General features: G+C 36.7%; 1 protein-coding gene across 2 annotated transcripts in view; it reads right to left on the bottom strand.

Moving 5' to 3' along the window:
- Window positions 1-11,897: 11,897 nt before the first annotated feature.
- Window positions 11,898-19,059, bottom strand: part of LOC121381905 (protein fuzzy homolog) — a 61,269-nt gene continuing 54,107 nt past the window's right edge. Inside the window, exons 8-11 of one of the 2 annotated variants that reach the window (XM_041511310.1) lie at window positions 18,106-18,185; window positions 15,840-15,941; window positions 14,909-15,041; window positions 11,898-12,732 (exon numbers count right to left, since the gene is read on the bottom strand). In XM_041511310.1, the coding sequence (XP_041367244.1) occupies window positions 12,675-12,732; window positions 14,909-15,041; window positions 15,840-15,941; window positions 18,106-18,185 (373 nt within the window). In that variant the 3' untranslated portion in view covers window positions 11,898-12,674. Of the gene's footprint in view, window positions 12,733-14,908; window positions 15,042-15,839; window positions 15,945-18,105; window positions 18,186-19,059 lie in introns of both variants that reach the window. The other variant, XM_041511309.1, reaches the window with a different exon arrangement.

A 19,059-nucleotide genomic window follows, 5' to 3' on the forward strand; every position in this document is an offset into this window, starting at 1 on the left:
ACATCATTGGCTGATTGCAAGTGACCTAGTTTGTAGGAAATAGACATCTTTGTCATTTACATCTAGAAGATGGTTCAGTTACTGTCAGTCCTGACATCTTCTTACAGGCGTTCAAATAAGTCGGTAATGATTGTCGAGGTTATTATGAGGTCACCACGGGACAAAATGGTTTTTGTTTTGTTTAATGACACCACTAGAGCACGTCGTCGGCTATTGGATGTCAACCATGGGACAAAGTCCAGAATGGTGTTTTGTTCTTAACAACTGGTGATTAAACAAAAACACCACCATATGCATTAGTTGTGTTTTATGCCAGTATAAGATACACATACAAATATTAGTAGCATGAGAACAGTGATATGAAAAAATAACAAAGGACTAGTGCATCTTTAATAAAAAGTAATGACAGTTGTAAACATGACGAATGTCTCCTAACCTCTTGATTTATGTGTTGTTATGGTAGTCTCTGTATGGGTTTACCAGGCACTGTGCTTATTTCCATGCCTGTGTTTCAGTTGTAATCAGTTTGTGATGTGTATGTATATATATATACATATCTATATCTATATCTATATGATATATGACACCCTGCTCAATTTGTACTGGAAATATTTGTTGGAGAAAGGTAATACAATGTTCACAGATTTATGCAAAAACATATTTTGCATAAACGATAGCCTGAATAGCTAATGCAGTGAAGTTCCGTCTTCAGTCTTTACCATCTTAAAGGATGTGATTACATTTCAACATCTTTGTGCACCTTCAGTTAATCATACACCTAAAGATATGTTAATAGTGTACATCCTGGTGTATAGAGTGTATACCACCAGACCACAATTCCACCGACAACAATAGTAACATGTTCCTGAAACTGCTACATGCATCATTTCCTTCAAGCTATACACCAAGGATATAATGACTACAGCACATCTCTGTTAAAGTAGATCAGAGAAAATTGTGGGATTAAAAAGCTAGTTTGAGACTTATTGAGACATGTCTTTGACTACTCTACTACTGCCCATCGTCTATACACAGACTGTCATCCTAATTTTAGTAGAACTCTGCACATGTTTCTTGCATGATAGTAGCTAGTTCGTGAATTAGGCCAAATGAAAGAACATTTTATCACAAGTCCTGTCACACATCTCACCAATAGGCAGCCATGGTGTTATTTAATGTGACATTCAAAGCTAGATGTGTTTCCAACTATGACTGCGAAATATTAATTGGTATACCACTCCCTGTAGCCTTGTCCAGTCCCAGTATTTGTTACATCTTTGATTTATTGTCCGTATTCTAATTAGCTTGTCAAGGGAGCGATTTATCACTCGCCTGTTTCGAATGTGAAGGGCTGCCTGTTACTTGTTTTGTTGCGTTAGTGATGTCGGTTTGTGTACATGCTTTAACTAGTACATGTGTATGTGTTAACACAGCTGTATTTGTGCCTTTATTGTCGCATCCTGGCTCCAGTTTCCTGTACCAGCTTATAGTTTAAACTATTATTTATCTTTTAGTCATTCACATTATGAGCCGAAATATAGGAGATATTTTACCCGTAATTGCTTGTTTTTAGCCTAAACAGCCATTTATTTTTAATAAGTACCCTAAAGACGGATGTTTAGCCGCATGTACTTGTCATATTTTACACATTTAGTTCACCTCAAGAACACTTGCAGTAATCATCTTTCGAAAACTCGGCCCTAAGTTTCCAATTAAAAACTTGTTTCCATATAAATTTGTTATTTAATGGTAGATTGATTCTTCATCAGTTGTTTAATTTGTTTTTGTATTAGTCTGTTGTTCTAGAAACGATTATATAGGTGCAGTTTTTCACTCCATCTATATAAAATACCTGAGGTGCTTAACCCAGCCCCTATATTGTCATCTGTGGAATAAACCAAATGGTATAATGTTAACTGCGAAGGTACAGATATTTGGATACATTAGCAGGAAGACCACTTCGTTTGCTCATGCTATATTAACTGGTTTGTTTGCATATATCATGTAACACAAACATGTTGTTGTATTTAAAATCAGGAATATTTGTACCAAATATTTCAGGGTTCTTTCAGAATTGCTCACATGGGGGAGACAGTAGGCACTCTGGTTCTGTTTTATACCTAGTAGCGTCCATTATTCTTCTTCTCTGTATTTGCTTGGTTTAAATACAGTTTTATATTGTGGGTGATCAGTATACAAAACAACTGCCTCATACTCCCCACCCCCATGTGATGAGTTCTGGAACTGTTAGTGTTGTAAATCAGGTTAATTTTTATGTTTTAGAGTAGGGTAAAGTAAGAAAGCAAAACAAAATGAAGTTATTGTGAAGCATGCCCAGCTTGAGCACATGTTGTTATGTTTGTTCAGCTTGTTTGTTCAGGCCAGACAAAATGTTTTAAGATATTACCACATGTTGTTTTAGTTACAGTATGTATAGGGTGTATACCACCAAATCAAATCGGCAATAGTAACATGTAGCAAAAACTCCTTCATTCAGCATTTCATTCATATTTATACTATGATACTACAAGCCCTGACCCTTTGAAATAGATACAAAAAGAGGGATTACGGTACTGATTTCAGATAGGACAGGAAGCATCTTTCCTGTCCCACATATAGAATGTCATCCTCATGTTTACTTGAACCCTGCACATGTTTCACGTACAATAGTAGCTGGTACACTGATACTAGTCCAAGTAAATCACAGGAATTTACTGGCCAGATGACATGTCCTCGCACATCTCTCACCAACAGCAGTGCTAAGTTCAGCTAGACTGGTTTATGCGCTTCACAGTAAACAAATTGACAGCTTTGGGAACCAATCTAATAGTTCACAAACGTTTTCTGGGTGATCTCTGGGTGTATGTGCTACATGACACTGGCCTGATGAAAACATTAAAATTACGACATGTTCTGTCACATATCTCACCAATGGCAAGCAATGTCTTATTTCATGCAAAGTTCATAGCTAGGTGCACTTTGAACTTTGACCCGGTGAACTGTAAGGGGCAATATGAAATGCATGCATAATTTTATCTGTCAAGACCATTATTATTTTGAAGGATGATGAATGGCAAGTTCGATCACTGGTTTATTTTTTTATTTGAAAATAATATTCTTTAATAACACATACTTTGTTGAATATTTTAGTCCAGTTTGTTTTGATTGCTTATTTTGCTACATGTATTTAGCTTATTGTTGTTGTGACATGGTGTATGTCGGAAGTCACCTATGATTACAGTATTGTTTAAGTTTTTAACATGTATATAATAATTGTATATTTAGCCTATACAGGTATGTGTTTGCTTTTTTTCTTTTTTTTTAACCTTGTATGTATGTAAATGACAATAAGAATAGGCTCAATTAAATTAAAACATTTCAAATCTTTTCTGTGCTGAAATGTAAAGCATTTTTAAAATGTTGGAACTGGAATGATTTTTATTTGCTAATCTTTTGTAAAAACAAAATTGTACAAACAGTTGTGAAAACAAAATTGTTACTTTTAATAATGGATACTTTTTCTACCCTATAATTCAGATTTTTCTTTATAACTGACATGGTTGGTTATCTCCCTTTTATAACTTGACATTTTGTATTTGTGTACATTTCCATTGACTTACTGTGACATAATTATTTACATATGACATCTGATTGTATGAATTCCAGTAAAATTATATTTACTACCATGTTATTCTTGTATCGGTAATTCAGATGAGTTATGTCCCCTGAGCTGATTCAGACATTTTGTTTTATCCACAATAATAATTTTCATGTGAACTGATATCTGTGTATTTTAATTAGATAAACAGGCCTCATTCGTGTGTCGATCGTACAAGTCTTGATTTTGCATTTTTGTTTGAGCATTAAATTTAAGATGTATTTTACATGGTCATAACGGGTTATGCAAAAAAAAAACAGAAGGTGTTACTGGTACCTAAATTTTGTTTTGTTTTTTGCATAACCCATAAATGGTTTATGAAAATAGAGGTGTGGTGAAAGATGCAAATTAATTTGTAAAGTTTTAATTTAAACTTATTTAATTGTAACAATGTCTTTGGAACTCATTTTATTTGTTGTTTTAATATTTCTATTCGTTGTTTATTTAACATTTGACGTTTTTTATGTGACACTTATAGTTATTCCAGAAACATTGACATCTAGATAACTCCGTTCAAAGAATGAGCAGCCTATTTCTTTTAGCCATGGAATCTTCAAGTTAAATCTGATAAGCCAGAAGCACTATGTTTATGTTAGTTCCCCAAAAATTTAACTAGCAAATTAGAATCTTTTTTTCTTTTCTTTTACCTTATGTACAGTTGTTACAGTTTACAAACACCAGTGTCTAGAATGACGTGAGCTATAGTTTTTAAAATCGAAGCACAACTCCCCATACCACAGCTTGATTAGCTACTGCAAATGACAAACCTCAACTACAGAACTCTTGGGTTTTGTCATTTTAAATTTTAATTTTTTTAACTGTCTACAAATATCAATAGGTTATTTTTAATATACATGTATTTTTTAACTAAAGAGAGTATCATGCTCTTAATGTTAACCACACCCTCCCCCACCATCCCCCCCCCCACACACACACACACTTGAGGCCCAAATCATTTACCTTGTTTTTTGTCCTACTACATTTAAATCAAACAATATGTGTTTGTGCCCCCACATGTCATAAATCATAACAACCAACCATCGACACACAATGGCATGATGGGGAAGGGCAGGGCATAATAAATTTAGTGACCTATTATAAATGTTTAAATGTTAAAATATTAATATTCATCAGATGAAGCTGTTTTTTCAATTCATGCGTAACGGTAAACAACGTACAATTCAGTTTTCACATAACAGCATGAGGCTTGTGATTTTAACAGTCCAGTAATATAGTGATTACCTTTATACTAACAGAGACACTGTGGCTCCTGTGTAGTGAACTCAAGTTTAGGTGGTTCTGTCACTGAACTAGTGGCATAATAAGCTTCAATATATATGAAATAAGATATTCCTAACCTTGACATGGGATGTTCAATCACCGATAATTGTTCCCTCAATTTGACCCAGTATTTTGGTCTGTTGGAAGTCTTTAGGCACACACGCATAATTACTAAAATAAATCAGCGTTTAAAAATAACTACACTTAATGACGTTTTATCATATCGAATAATATCTTCGAATCACTTATTATTTTGATAAATAACACTAAAATAAGTAAATATTCAGCACAAACATACATTGGTGTAAACGTTTTATGTGTGTATGACAACACCAACCTATGTATCATAGGTTGAAGGGTTTGGGGTGAGTGCAGACTGTACTTTGACAACTGTGTGCTATTCGTATTTAGAAATGAAATTCTTCTCAAACTGTTCAAGTCCTTCATTTCTGAGGAAAACGTCACTGTAATATCCAACTTTATGACACCCTGCAGATTTTTCTAGATATTTTGTCCTGTCATTTTCATTTCTGTATATTGGACATCACTGTACCAACTATTGGTCTTAAATGTAAAAGTTCCTATTTTATCAGTTAAAATGTTTATTTTATATTCCATGTGTAATAAGCAGGTGTATTTTTCTTGCAGCTACATGTTTATCCTTATTTGGCATATATGGTGCTTCATTTTTCACTGTGGTGTGTTGTTTAAAAATCTCTTATATTTTCTTATGCGTAATTAATAAATACTTACATTTTAAGGTTTTATTTCCGCGAACTGTTTATTCATTCAGCGTCATAATAGAGAATAATAATAGTGATAATTTATTCATTTGCCGTAATCACAAGCATGTTTAACACATTCTGTGATTTAACTGTTTGTTAGCAAGAACCACATACTGGACACTTGTCGGTATAGCTTGGAACTTTGTTTATATCCCATACGTCTTTTCATTGTTTTATATTATTATTATTATTATTTATTTTTTTATCCCACTGCCCCCTTTCCGTTCTCTCCTTTGAATTCCATCTCATTTCTTCCCGATCTGGCAACTCCTCCTATCTTTCAACTTCTTTCGCTGTCCACCTCCATATCCCAGTCCTTGTCTCTCCAACCGCGACAGGTGCTCGTCTCTTGTAGCTATCTGTGCCACACACCTGCCATTCCCCATCAGCTTTTAGCTATGGGCTTAGTCTGACCACTTCAGGCAGTGTTCATTAGTTACTTCTGGCATTGTTAAGAGGCACTTGTAACCACCTACTATGCACCCCTACTACCGGCGGTCGTTAGTTAGTGCTGTGGGTCAGACCAGCTTTATTAGCGGCAAAGGACGAGGATGCCAGGTGGGTGCTGGGAAATACACAGAGACTGCACCCATGGAGGAAGTTGAGACAGGTAGGCGATAGTGTGGACAGCTCAGAAGACAGTGTCGGAGGAAATTGACAGAAAGGGTCGAAATAGATTGAAATCGTGGGAGAAATTGGAAAGGTTTTTTTATATTAAGATAATGAGAATGATAGGCAGAGGATGATAGATGAGAAAGAATGTATGAGCCAGCTTTGACGAGATTTGAACCACTGTTGTCAGCTTGATTATCCACTAGACCACGGAGCTCACTCACCAAATATTTTAATGTCATGGTTTTATATATTATTTATCACCAGTCTTTTTAATTTGATACTTGTTTGATTAAGTTACCTTTTTGGTGTTTACAAATATTCTTTTGGGTTCATGTAGGTTTTTCTGTTAGTGTTAATTTTCCTGTTCCAAACAATACCCTCCACAACTTGTATATCAAAGGCGGTGGTATGTGCCATCCTGTTTGGGATGGTACATACAAATGATCCCTTGCTACTAATGGAAAAATGGAGTGTGTTTTCTCTAAGACTATAATTTTAGAACTATCGAATATTTAATGTCTTATTGCCGTCGATTAATAAATCAATGTTCTCTTGTCGTGTTCTTAAACAAAATAAATTGATTTTCATTTTGTTTAAATATTTAAAGATTTTAATATCTTTTTATCTTGTAATATTATAGTACTAATTAGCTTCTTTAAATAGTAATTAAATGCTAACCACATTTTTAAAATGTGTGATTGTTAGTTTGCACTTAAAGGGACATACCCTAGTTTTTAAACACTAAGGCATGTTTTTGACTGTTCGAGCCATTTTTGATAGCTGAAATCATACTTTACTTAGATTTTATTGTTTAGATTATCCATTTCCATATGTTCGAAGTGTTTTTGGTCATCCTGGTGTTTTTAATATCACAAAATGCATTTATCATATTTTTAAAAACGCACATGCGTCTGAGAAGTAACAGTTATGAAGTCGAGTTTTAGTATATTTTTAGAGGTTATTTCACCATTTCAGTCACTAACTCATGTTTCACTCAATTGTAACTTTATCCAAATCATTTAGAATGTGTTACAGGTTTGTAGATTAACCAAACTTTTATGGGCTGAAACTAGGGTATGTCCCTTTAACCGGCTATCTATTATAGTAATAATCTGCTGTAGTATTATCTGCTTTCGTGGGATTAATATTTTAGTTTTACACTGTGTTACTTGTTGGTGAAATATAAAACATATTTCGGTGTCATTCTACCAACCCTACTCTTGTCATTTGTTGATTCGCCCATGCGGCTGAAGTCTGTTTTCAATGACGACCTTGGATTGCCAGTCATTGTGGTGGTTGGTTATGGGTTATCAGCGGAATGTTACATTCAAGTATATACATTAATTTATTTATCCTGCAATCCTGATTTGACTTTACATAAGAACTCATCCTGCAATCCTGATTTGACTTTACATAAGAACTCACCAGGGACAGTGTGTAGGAGAGGGCCAACTAACACAAAAAAGGGAGCACTAAATGGGATTTGGTATTTGTGACATTGACATCCTGTCATTGAGTGGGTATGTGTGGCACTGACATCCTGTCATTGAGTGGGTATTTGTGACATTGACATCCTGTCATTGAGTATTTGTGACATTGCCATCCTGTCAACGATTTGGTATTTGTGACATTGCCATCCTGTTATTGAGTATTTGTGACCTTGACATCCTGTCATTGAGTATTTGTGACATTGCCATCCTGTCAACGATTTGGTATTTGCGACATTGCCATCCTGTCATTGAGTATTTGTGACATTGCCATCCTGTCATTGAGTATTTGTGACATTGACATCCTGTCATCGATTTGGTATTTGTGACATAGCCATCCTGTCATTGAGTATTTGTGACATTGACATCCTGTCAACGATTTGGTATTTCTGACATTGCCATCCTGTCATTGAGTATTTGTGACATTGCCATCCTGTCATTGAGCGAGTACTTGGGACATTGACATCCTGTCGTGCAGGTATTTGCAACATTGACATCCTGTCACCATGTGGGTGTTTACGACACTGACATCCTGTCAAATGACAGTATCAGGAACCAGTCAAATAGTTTGTAAATTGCTTGCTGTTACTGAACACAGGGACTATAATGTATAACATATATTAAAATGGCTGGTTTCCACTGTACAGTAAAGCAGAGAAAAACTATAAGCCACTATTCTTCCCTTCATAGTCTTGTTGGATTGCAGGATAAAAACTAACTGGTTAATGAGGCGAAACAGACAAAATGGCAAGTGAATTTTAAAACTATTCTCGTTTCACAGAATAAGGTTTGTGTCCTTCATTGTTAACCAGTTAGTATGTGTGTCTACTGAATGTGTAAATACTCGATGACTTGTAACTGAATGATAGATACGTTTTCCAATCTAAGGTTTGATGAAAACAGATGGGAATGGAAAGGCAAGTGGTGTGTGGTTAAAACTGAACCAGTTGTAGAGTGACACCTATCTCTTCTTACAGTAATACCTTTCTATAAGAGCCACCTGAATACATTAATGAGCAGATAACATAGGTACAGGTGAAAACATGGGTGGGTGGGGGGTGGGGAGGGGTGCAGCAGAGATGAAACAATTGTGCATTTTAGTGCTGCAACACGAAAACTGTCCCCGCCATTATTGCTTGAGGAAAAGCTCACTCCCGTCCCCTACTTTCCAAGATCTAGCACATTTTCATCACGATAGACGGCCACATTTGAAGCTCATAGTAGACTGGTGGTTGTTATCCATGGTGTCTTATAGCAGGGTTTTTACTGTTTGTCTGTCGGTGTTATAGTTTCAAAAGCTTTGTGGAAGAAAATATGGTGGAGTTTGGAATGGTTATAGGAAATCTGATGATTTTCCAACATTACTATGTAAACAGGATACATATATTGGTTTTTATGTTTTGCAAACATGACAGGATGCTCAATTTGGCCAAGAAAAGAAAAAGAAAAGGAGTAAACCCATCATTGAACACGCCCCAGACGAGAAATATATCAGCTATTGGGCGTCACAGTTTGGCAAGATTACTTTTATATTCTTTATGATGGGAACCAAATTAATTCCATGAAGTTCTAACTTTGAATAAAATTCATTCCAAACCTCACCACCATTCCACAGTCTGAACTTTAAAATGTTGGGGATATTTATATCTATTTTTAATTTTTTATATTATCTAATATTTAATTACATATTGCAAACTTATAATATATGTAATTAAAATATTTAAAAATTGATTTCAGTTTTAAATTGGAATCTTCATATTACATAATGGTGGTGGGCTTTTCATATAACTGATTTGTTATTGTAGTCACCGATTCAGTGTAATAATACATGTATGAAATTTAACCAAATACATGGACTTTTAATATTTTAAAGAGAAATATTAGTCTGTGCTGACTACAGTTTGGAAAAGTTATTTCATTTTATTACCCAATAATCAGTCATATTGGGGAACAAATAATGTTTGTATTTTCTTATGGAAAATATCACACATGTGTTATATACGATATTATTGGGTTATTTACTTACTGACCAGTGACCGTGTCTGTACATAACACAACACAAAAAATTCTTTATAAATTGTCAGCATCTTATTTGAAATGAAAATTTCTAACGGATATTTCTAGAATAATTTTTTTTATTGAATAAATAGTAACTTTGTTTCTTTTCTAAAGTTAAAGTTAAATTTTTTTTTAGAGTAATATGACGTTTTATGACGTTTGTATCAACACAGCTAATATAATCTCAATGTTTTAATTCAGTACAAAAATAGAGATTTATAAAATTACTATAATCGTACAAATTGTTACGGTAAGCAAATTACGAATGCGTGTACGGAAATCCACAAAATTAGCAAGCAATAGTTTGGTAATAATCTGCTCGTGTTGTTGCTGTAGTAACTGTAGATGTGCTAATAATAATAATACTGAGTAGTTCATCAATAAATTGCTACAATAATGTGCCATGTGATAATGAACTATATGTAATTGTTCATATTTTTTGTGCAATCAATTATATGAGAAGTAATAAATGCTTTCAGTTGTGTTTAGTTTTTGTCATTCTTAGTGGGTAGGACCCACCCCTCCTCAGATTAATAATCAGAAGGGCGGGATATAGCCCAGTGGTAAAGTGCTTGCTTCATACGCAGTTGGTCTAGGATTGATCTCCATCGATGGCTCATTGGGCTATTTTTCGTTGCAGCCATTTCACCATGACTGGTATACCAAAACCCCTTGTTTGTGCTATCCTGTCTATGGTGTATATAAAAGATCCCTTGCTACTAATGGAAATAAGTAGTGGGTTTCCTAAGACTGTGTCAGAATTACCAAATGTTTGACATCAAATAGTCCGTGATTAATAAATCAATGTGCTCTAGTGGTGTCGTTAAACAACCCCAAAACAACTGCTGATCTCGGGTGATGGGTTGCTGGATTGACAATTTTTTTTTTTTTTTTTTTCATCCCAACAAACGGTGATCCATCAAAGGTATGTACTGTCCTGTCTGAAAACTATATCTAAAATGAACCCGAGCAGCTTTCTTGGTAGGAGTGGCCTATATGGTGGCAGTGGGTTTCCTCTCGTTCAGTTGACCAATGTCCATGACCATGTGTTGGACACCAAATGGATGTAGTTTAAAATGTGCTGAGGTGTTGAGCTATAAGCAGTGCAAAATGTTTATTCAGACTTTGCTCAGCTGTTGCCTCATAGCAATTTTACGGCACTCTATGAGCCAAGTGGTAAGCTAGTTTGGTTATGACCGTCATCGTGATGAAATTTTCATTCACAAAATTGAAGTTTTGAGTAAAATTAAGTATCTGTAAAATTCTGTGATATTTGTGTTTTTGCACAGTTCTTTACACTGTTTTTGTTTAAACCTTGAATTTTTATATTGATGTTGATCATCACTTTGTTTTTCCATTACCATAGTTTGACACCCAATAGCCGATGTATTTTTCGTGCTGGGGTGTCATTAAACATTCATTCATTCATTTTCTTTTGGTCAATTGTCAAATTTAGCCCACACAGTGAGATTTTCATGAGTGGCCAAAAATATCAAACAATAGATTTTTTCTCGTGACCATGCAAGGCAAAAAGTTCCACAAAATCGCTTGCACACGGGAGCCATCATAATGTTAAAAAGTCCCAATTAACTTTGATCAGCTGATAGTTCTCATGTGCGGTAAGATTTAAATATATATTCCGTTCCTTTCTTGATAGACAAGGATGTACCTCTCTCTGGTAGACGAATAAAAAGGGTCAACTATGTTGTGGCAGTGCTCACAGCTGGAACACTTGCTCTAGGAGCAGTCGCCTATAAGACAGATTTCCCTCGGTGGACCCCGAATCCTGCTAGTGTGAAAATTCAAATGGGAAAGGTAACCTACATGTTTGGTGTGGCAGTGGATTTCTACTCTTGATTCCAAATTAAAATGTTGTTTCCCTTCTACCCGAGCACTAGAAGCAAAATGTACAGAAACCGATTTTCTCAACGAAGGTGTTTAAGATTTATAAATATATGTAGTTACATTTGTACATCTATATAGATATTAAAATAACTCTGGAATAAAGCAAGATAGTTTTGCAAATAAATGTAAAATTTATTTATCAAATATAAATATGTAATGTGAAATGTTTTCCCCACATGTACATGTATACAAAAATAAATCTATAAGAAGATACAATTCACTAATACATGAATAGCAAGTTTTTCTGTTAGACACCAGCTGGAAGTGATACTGAATGTTACAATGATGGAAATAACATGCAACCTCTGCCGTCTCTAGCCAACTGAAGACCAGCAAATGGAGAAATTGGTCTTGGACGAGTTCAACTCTATATTACTGTAGCAGCAGTGACCATTGAATGATGAACTAGATCTCATCGTTAGGCAAGTTGGTAACTTCCTGTGGTTAGATGGTCCGTGTTCGGAACACTCATTTCAAGTTGATTTTTATTCTCCTACCTGTATCTCCTGGGTTCAAGATGCTGACCCGAGTCTACACCTCCTCCATCTGAGCTCTGTCTGGGCAGGACGGTGGGTTAATGATCGTTAGTTGTACTGGTTGATGAGAGAGATGTTGATGTACTGGCCCCGATGACCTGTTAAATCTCACTAGATGGAAGCCAGTAAATGGACATGAACCCACCATCTACCAGTCTTAAGGCACACGACTTAACCACCAGGCCATTCAAAATGATGTTCACAAAAGTTCATCTATAAGCTCTGTTGGACCCTGCTCTTAAAACTGGCTAAGCAAGAGTGCCATGGATTCCACCACATTCATCCTGCTGGGAGCTGATCATGCATGTTCTGTATTGCTCGATTGCTGGGTCTTGTAGAACAGTTTCTGTCATATGTTGACCTGCTTGTCTTTCGTCAAGTAGCTGAGGGTTTTCTGTGTCACTGATCTGTAAAACAATGCCAGTCAATGTTGTAAATGTAAATAAGTTTCTGTCACATTAAAGGCAGTAACCTTTGATAATTTTTCCTACAAATAAATGAAATATTTCCCCTAAATAAATGCATAAAAACATGAAATAACATCTAAAAAAGAAAATGGTCTTGTTCATTAAAATGTGTGCTAAAATACTGGTATTTTTTTCTACAAACATAATAATTGACATAAACATTAATTGCATTTGTTTTTGAAATACAACTAAGTGAAGAGCAAGTCTGAGTTCTGATGAAGTGTAGATGAGTGGGGACGGAGTCAGTGATTATAATATAATGATGACTCACAACTAGCAGCTAGAGCAAGTCGAGTTCTGATGAAGAGTGTAGATGAGTGGGGACGGAGTCAGTGATTATAATATAATGATGACTCACAACTAGCAGCTAGAGCAAGTCGAGTTCTGATGAAGAGTGTAGATGAGTGGGGACGGAGTCAGTGATTATAATATGATGACTCACAGCTAGCAGCTAGAGCAAGTCGAGTTCTGATGAAGAGTGTAGATGAGTGGGGACGGAGTCAGTGATTATAATATGATGATAACACAACTAACAGCTAGAGTAAGTTGAGTTCTGATGAAGAGTGTAGATGAGTGGGGACGGAGTCAGTGATTATAATATGATGATGACTCCCAACTAGCAGCTAGAGCAAGTCGAGTTCTGATGAAGAGTGTAGATGAATGGGGACGGAGTCAGTGATTATAATATAATGATGACTCACAACTAGCAGCTAGAGCAAGTCGAGTTCTGATGAAAAGTGTAGATGAGTGGGGACGGAGTCAGTGATTGTAATATGATGATGACTCACAACTAACAGCTAGAGCAAGTAGAGTTCTGATGAAGAGTGTAGATGAGTGGGGACGGAGTCAGTGATTATAATATGATGACTCACAGCTAGCAGCTAGAGCAAGTTGAGTTCTGATGAAGAGTGGGGACGGAGTCCGTGATTGTAATATGATGATGACTCACAACTAACAGCTAGAGCAAGTCGAGTTCTGATGAAGAGTGTAGATGAGTGGGGACGGAGTCAGTGATTATAATATGATGATGACTCACAACTAACAGCTAGAGCAAGTCGAGTTCTGATGAAGAGTGTAGATGAGTGGGGACGGAGTCAGTGATTATAATATGATGACTCACAGATAGCAGCTAGAGCAAGTCGAGTTCTGATGAAGAGTGTAGATGAGTGGGGACGGAGTCCGTGATTATAATATGATGATGACTCACAACTAGCAGCTAGAGCAAGTCGAGTTCTGATGAAGAGTGTAGATGAATGGGGACGGAGTCAGTGATTATAATATAATGATGACTCACAACTAGCAGCTAGAGCAAGTCGAGTTCTGATGAAAAGTGTAGATGAGTGGGGACGGAGTCAGTGATTGTAATATGATGATGACTCACAACTAACAGCTAGAGCAAGTCGAGTTCTGATGAAGAGTGTAGATGAGTGGGGACGGAGTCAGTGATTATAATATGATGACTCACAGCTAGCAGCTAGAGCAAGTTGAGTTCTGATGAAGAGTGGGGACGGAGTCCGTGATTGTAATATGATGATGACTCACAACTAACAGCTAGAGCAAGTCGAGTTCTGATGAAGAGTGTAGATGAGTGGGGACGGAGTCAGTGATTATAATATGATGATGACTCACAACTAACAGCTAGAGCAAGTCGAGTTCTGATGAAGAGTGTAGATGAGTGGGGACGGAGTCAGTGATTATAATATGATGACTCACAGCTAGCAGCTAGAGCAAGTCGAGTTCTGATGAAGAGTGTAGATGAGTGGGGACGGAGTCCGTGATTATAATATGATGATGACTCACAACTAACAGCTAGAGCAAGTTGAGTTCTGATGAAGAGTGTAGATGAGTGGGGACGGAGTCAGTGATTGTAATATGATGATGACTCACAACTAACAGCTAGAGCAAGTGTTTGAACAGTCGTATGTTAGACACCAACTAACTGTAGCTTTAAATACACTATGGTGCCGTTAAGCAAACATTCCTTTCCTTCCCACAGCTGACAGAGCCATGTGGAATACCCACTGTTACTGTGACACTTCTACAAATCTGATTCTATCATAGCTACATGATCCACCACTCTGCGAGGAGACATGATTGTGAATATTAATGATCTCACCTCATTGCGAACGTTGGAATGGAAATGTGATACAGGACAAATATCTGATGTTGACCCGACTCGAGAGCGTAGCATTTGTGAGTGTCGGTGACCACGTACGTCTCTAGTGGGGTGTGGCAGAACTCGGCCGGACCTGTGGGGGAGAAAAACATGTGATTATGATGATGAACATGGCAAATTAATTAATAGAGAATAACTAGTTAATGACGTAGGATATTGGCTTTATCCTGTGAAGGTAAGAATGGGAAATTCCTCTTTCAGCCTGAACAGAATAAAGCTGATATCCTACATCATTAACTAGTTATTATCTTTATCCGGCAGACCATAAAAATTAAGGGGAAAAGCTATTATTTCTGTTATTTCAGCTACATTGTACGATGACCTAGAGGTCAAATGAGCAAGTTTGTAATGTAGCATGAGTGATGTCAAAAGTTATAATCTGCTAGTATACGTTTATGACTTTGCTTTAATCGGTCATCATAATCTGTCAGTAGAAACAGTGGTAGGATAAACAGTAAGATTGTAGAGATAAAGGACATTTTTTGTTAGGACATCATAAACAGTATGGATGATGATAATGAGATGCATGGTAAATCCACAGTATTTTCCTTTCGACATTGGGAATAGTTGACAGGGCTGTGCTCCACGCTTGCTGTCAGTTGAGCTATCTCAGTATCACCTGAGCTCGGGGTACACAAAACCTGCCAGGTAATCATCCCCTACGTGGGGTCATACACTTGGGAGACATACCCATACTGTGTAGGTGGCCTTACACCTCATTTAGTCTAGTGGGTTGAAGCAGTAATTGAATGAAAAATCCCCCACTGCCTCGGGTAGGAACACAAAACCAACCAGTGGTGAGTGTAAGAAAAGTGCAGCACACCTACACAGCCAGTAATAAAGTAGTGTTAACAATGGGTGTATGGAGTACCTGTGTCACTGCCTTCTACCGACGATGACATGTAGGTGCCTATCACTTTCTTATACCACGACCGCAGAATCTCACGCCGCCGTTCACGTGACATGCTCTTCTCTGCTAATAGAAGAAACACATGTAAATCAAGCATTGAAAAAAACTCAAGTCAGTTTCATTAACATATCAAGTATCAATTTATACAAAACTCATCAGGAATATGGAAATAATGATACCAATACTTAACAAAATGAACTCAAACAATAGAAAACCACCATGGTGTCATGTTACACTGCCGTTACAAACATAAATCACAGAGCAGAAAAAACCCAAAAACTAATGGAAATGCTCTTAGGGCAAATCCAAAAATATATGAGATGAGAGAAGTGAGGGTAGGATAAGGGACACTCGCATTACTGTTTTTATGGAACAGGGGTCTATGACTGAAAGAAATAGTTTTTATTGTAAACAAAGCATGTGATAAGAAATAAGGCCTCCCATCTTCCCAATCATCATTTTTGGAACAGCCCTTACAACGTTGTATACAAATTATCCATACGACTGGTTCATACAATGTATACACGTGCAACACCTGAAATGTTTCCTTTCCTGAGACAAACCACTTGAAGTTTGATCATTTAAAAGACCAACAAGGAAGAAAATAAGGTTCTTGAAAGAGGACTAGTTTAGTCAACTGGTTAGTTTTTCCTTGTTTTAATCTTGTCACACTGATCAAAAACAAAATAAAAAGGAAAGGAATGTTTGTTTAATACGCCTTCCCATACAGTTAAACTATATGGTTACTTTTAGTTTCGTGTTTAAATTATTAGAGTTTTTACAAATCTTAGCAAAGTTTGGTAGGACCCACACTTCTCCTACCGAACTGTAAACATATATTGTTTATATGCACTTCCTCACAGACAGAACAGCACATACCATGGCCTTTCAGGAGTCAAATTAAATTTTGTCTCCCACTATTCTATATGGATACATTTGTGATGCTGTACTACACAGAACAGGCCAGTGAGTTAGAGCATACATGTATGTGCCAATCTAAACGAAACTGTGAACTAGAAACATTAGTTTTGCCCACTGTAGGAAGTAGCTAGCTTTTGCACCAGACAGGAACATTCTGTCTAGCTCTTATGTGAGACTATTTCATAACTCATATTTTTCCGAATTTTGTTGAGGTACATGTACATATTTGCATAGTTGCTATTTCATGTTGAATCATTGTTTTAAAAATAGTTTTAACAAAGTGTGGTGGCCCGTAGCATGTCTATGATGGTCAGAGCTGGTCTGCAGGGACATTTGCCTCGGAGAAGCTTGGCGGGGAAAATGGAGCTTGGTAATTGGCTGGAATAGCCCACGTGGGCAGAGTTGGGAGAAAGAGAGCCGGAATCCAATGACTGACGCATTAAACCAGCAAATAGACCTCACAGAACAAGGACCAAAAATGTAAGTACCATTAATATGAAGCCTTATCACTGACCAGTCACAACAAAATTAACATTTATTATTTATTGTGAAGTTGTTAATTTTTTTTATGTCATTGCAGAATGAGAACTATATTTTCACATGTATGATTAAATGAGTAAACCTTGGCACTCACAAAACCCCCCACAACATTACCTATACCTCACAACAGTAACAGATTCTCTTAGTCTTGTTCAATAAGACTAATTACAGTTGCTGTGTTCATTATCCATAAATACTTGAGATTATGTGGAGTAAAAATATTGCAGCGGCCGAACAAAAGTAGACAGAATAGCCACTCATACATGTGTATGTTGAACTGTTACTTTCATGGCAGCATACTGAAAAAATTGGGTTTTTAAAAATCTGTTTTGAAAATCACTATTTCAACCCCTGCCCCAGTAACACTGGTTAGGATGAGAGAAACCTGATGGGTCCACCAATGACAACAGATCCTAGCACGACCCATAATACTTACAACCTGATGGGTCCACCAATGACAACAGATCCTAGCACGACCCATAATACTTACAACCTGATGGGTCCACCAATGACAACAGATCCTAGCACGACCCATAATACTTACAACCTGATGGGTCCACCAATAACAACAGATCCTAGAACGACCCATAATACTTACAACCTGATGGGTCCACCAATGACAACAGATCCTAGAACGACCCATAATACTTACAACCTGATGGGTCCACCAATGACAACAGATCCTAGAACGATGGGTCCACCAATGACAACAGATCCTAGCATGACCCATAATACATACAACCTGCCGGAGAACTACCACGGTTACCTGTCTGTCTGGTGTCCTGACCGCTGGCTAAATGCACGCTGCACAGACATCGATGTAACTCGGTATTCACCACGACAAAACTGAAACATTACACAAGACAATTATGATCAATAAGTGATCTAGCCAAATGTTACATATTATTAAACAAAACCCCCCCAAAAACCACACAATTAAACAAAAAAACAAACCCCCAAAAACAACCCACATCGAAACAAATAAAAGAAACAATTAGAGCACATACAGTTAAAGTATTCGTTGGTAATATTCAGTTCAAATTTACAGTCATCACTGTCAAAATTAGGAAAGCCAACCAACAACAGAAACACTTCCAAGTAGAGGAATATTTGTTTAACAATACACACTAACATTTTAACTATGAGGGATAGCGTTTGGTAAAAAAACCTGAGAAGAAACATCCTATAGACAGTACAGCACATACCATGTAGTCTTCGATGCAATAGTTACTGTAGACTTGTAGGAAAGTTTGGTCATATTGTATTGTAATAAGACTACGTACCCAAGAATATTGTCGTCAAGATACAGACTTGTAGCAAAGTTTGGTCATATTGTTCTAAGACTACGTACCCTAGAATATTGTCATCAAGATACAGACTTGTAGCAAAGTTTGGTCACATTGTTCTAAGACTACGTACCCTAGAATATTGTCGTCAAGATACAGACTTGTAGCAAAGTTTGGTCAGATGGTTCTAAGACTACGTACCCTAGAATATTGTCGTCAAGATACAGACTTGTAGCAAAGTTTGGTCAGATGGTTCTAAGACTACGTACCCTAGAATATTGTCGTCAAGATACAGACTTGTAGCAAAGTTTGGTCACATTGTTCTAAGACTACGTACCCTAGAATATTGTCGTCAAGATACAGACTTGTAGCAAAGTTTGGTCACATTGTTCTAAGACTACGTACCCTAGAATACTGTCGTCAAGATACAGACT

This window comes from Gigantopelta aegis, chromosome 9 (assembly GCF_016097555.1).
Source record: "Gigantopelta aegis isolate Gae_Host chromosome 9, Gae_host_genome, whole genome shotgun sequence".
NCBI classification, from domain to species: Eukaryota; Metazoa; Mollusca; class Gastropoda; order Neomphalida; family Peltospiridae; genus Gigantopelta; species Gigantopelta aegis.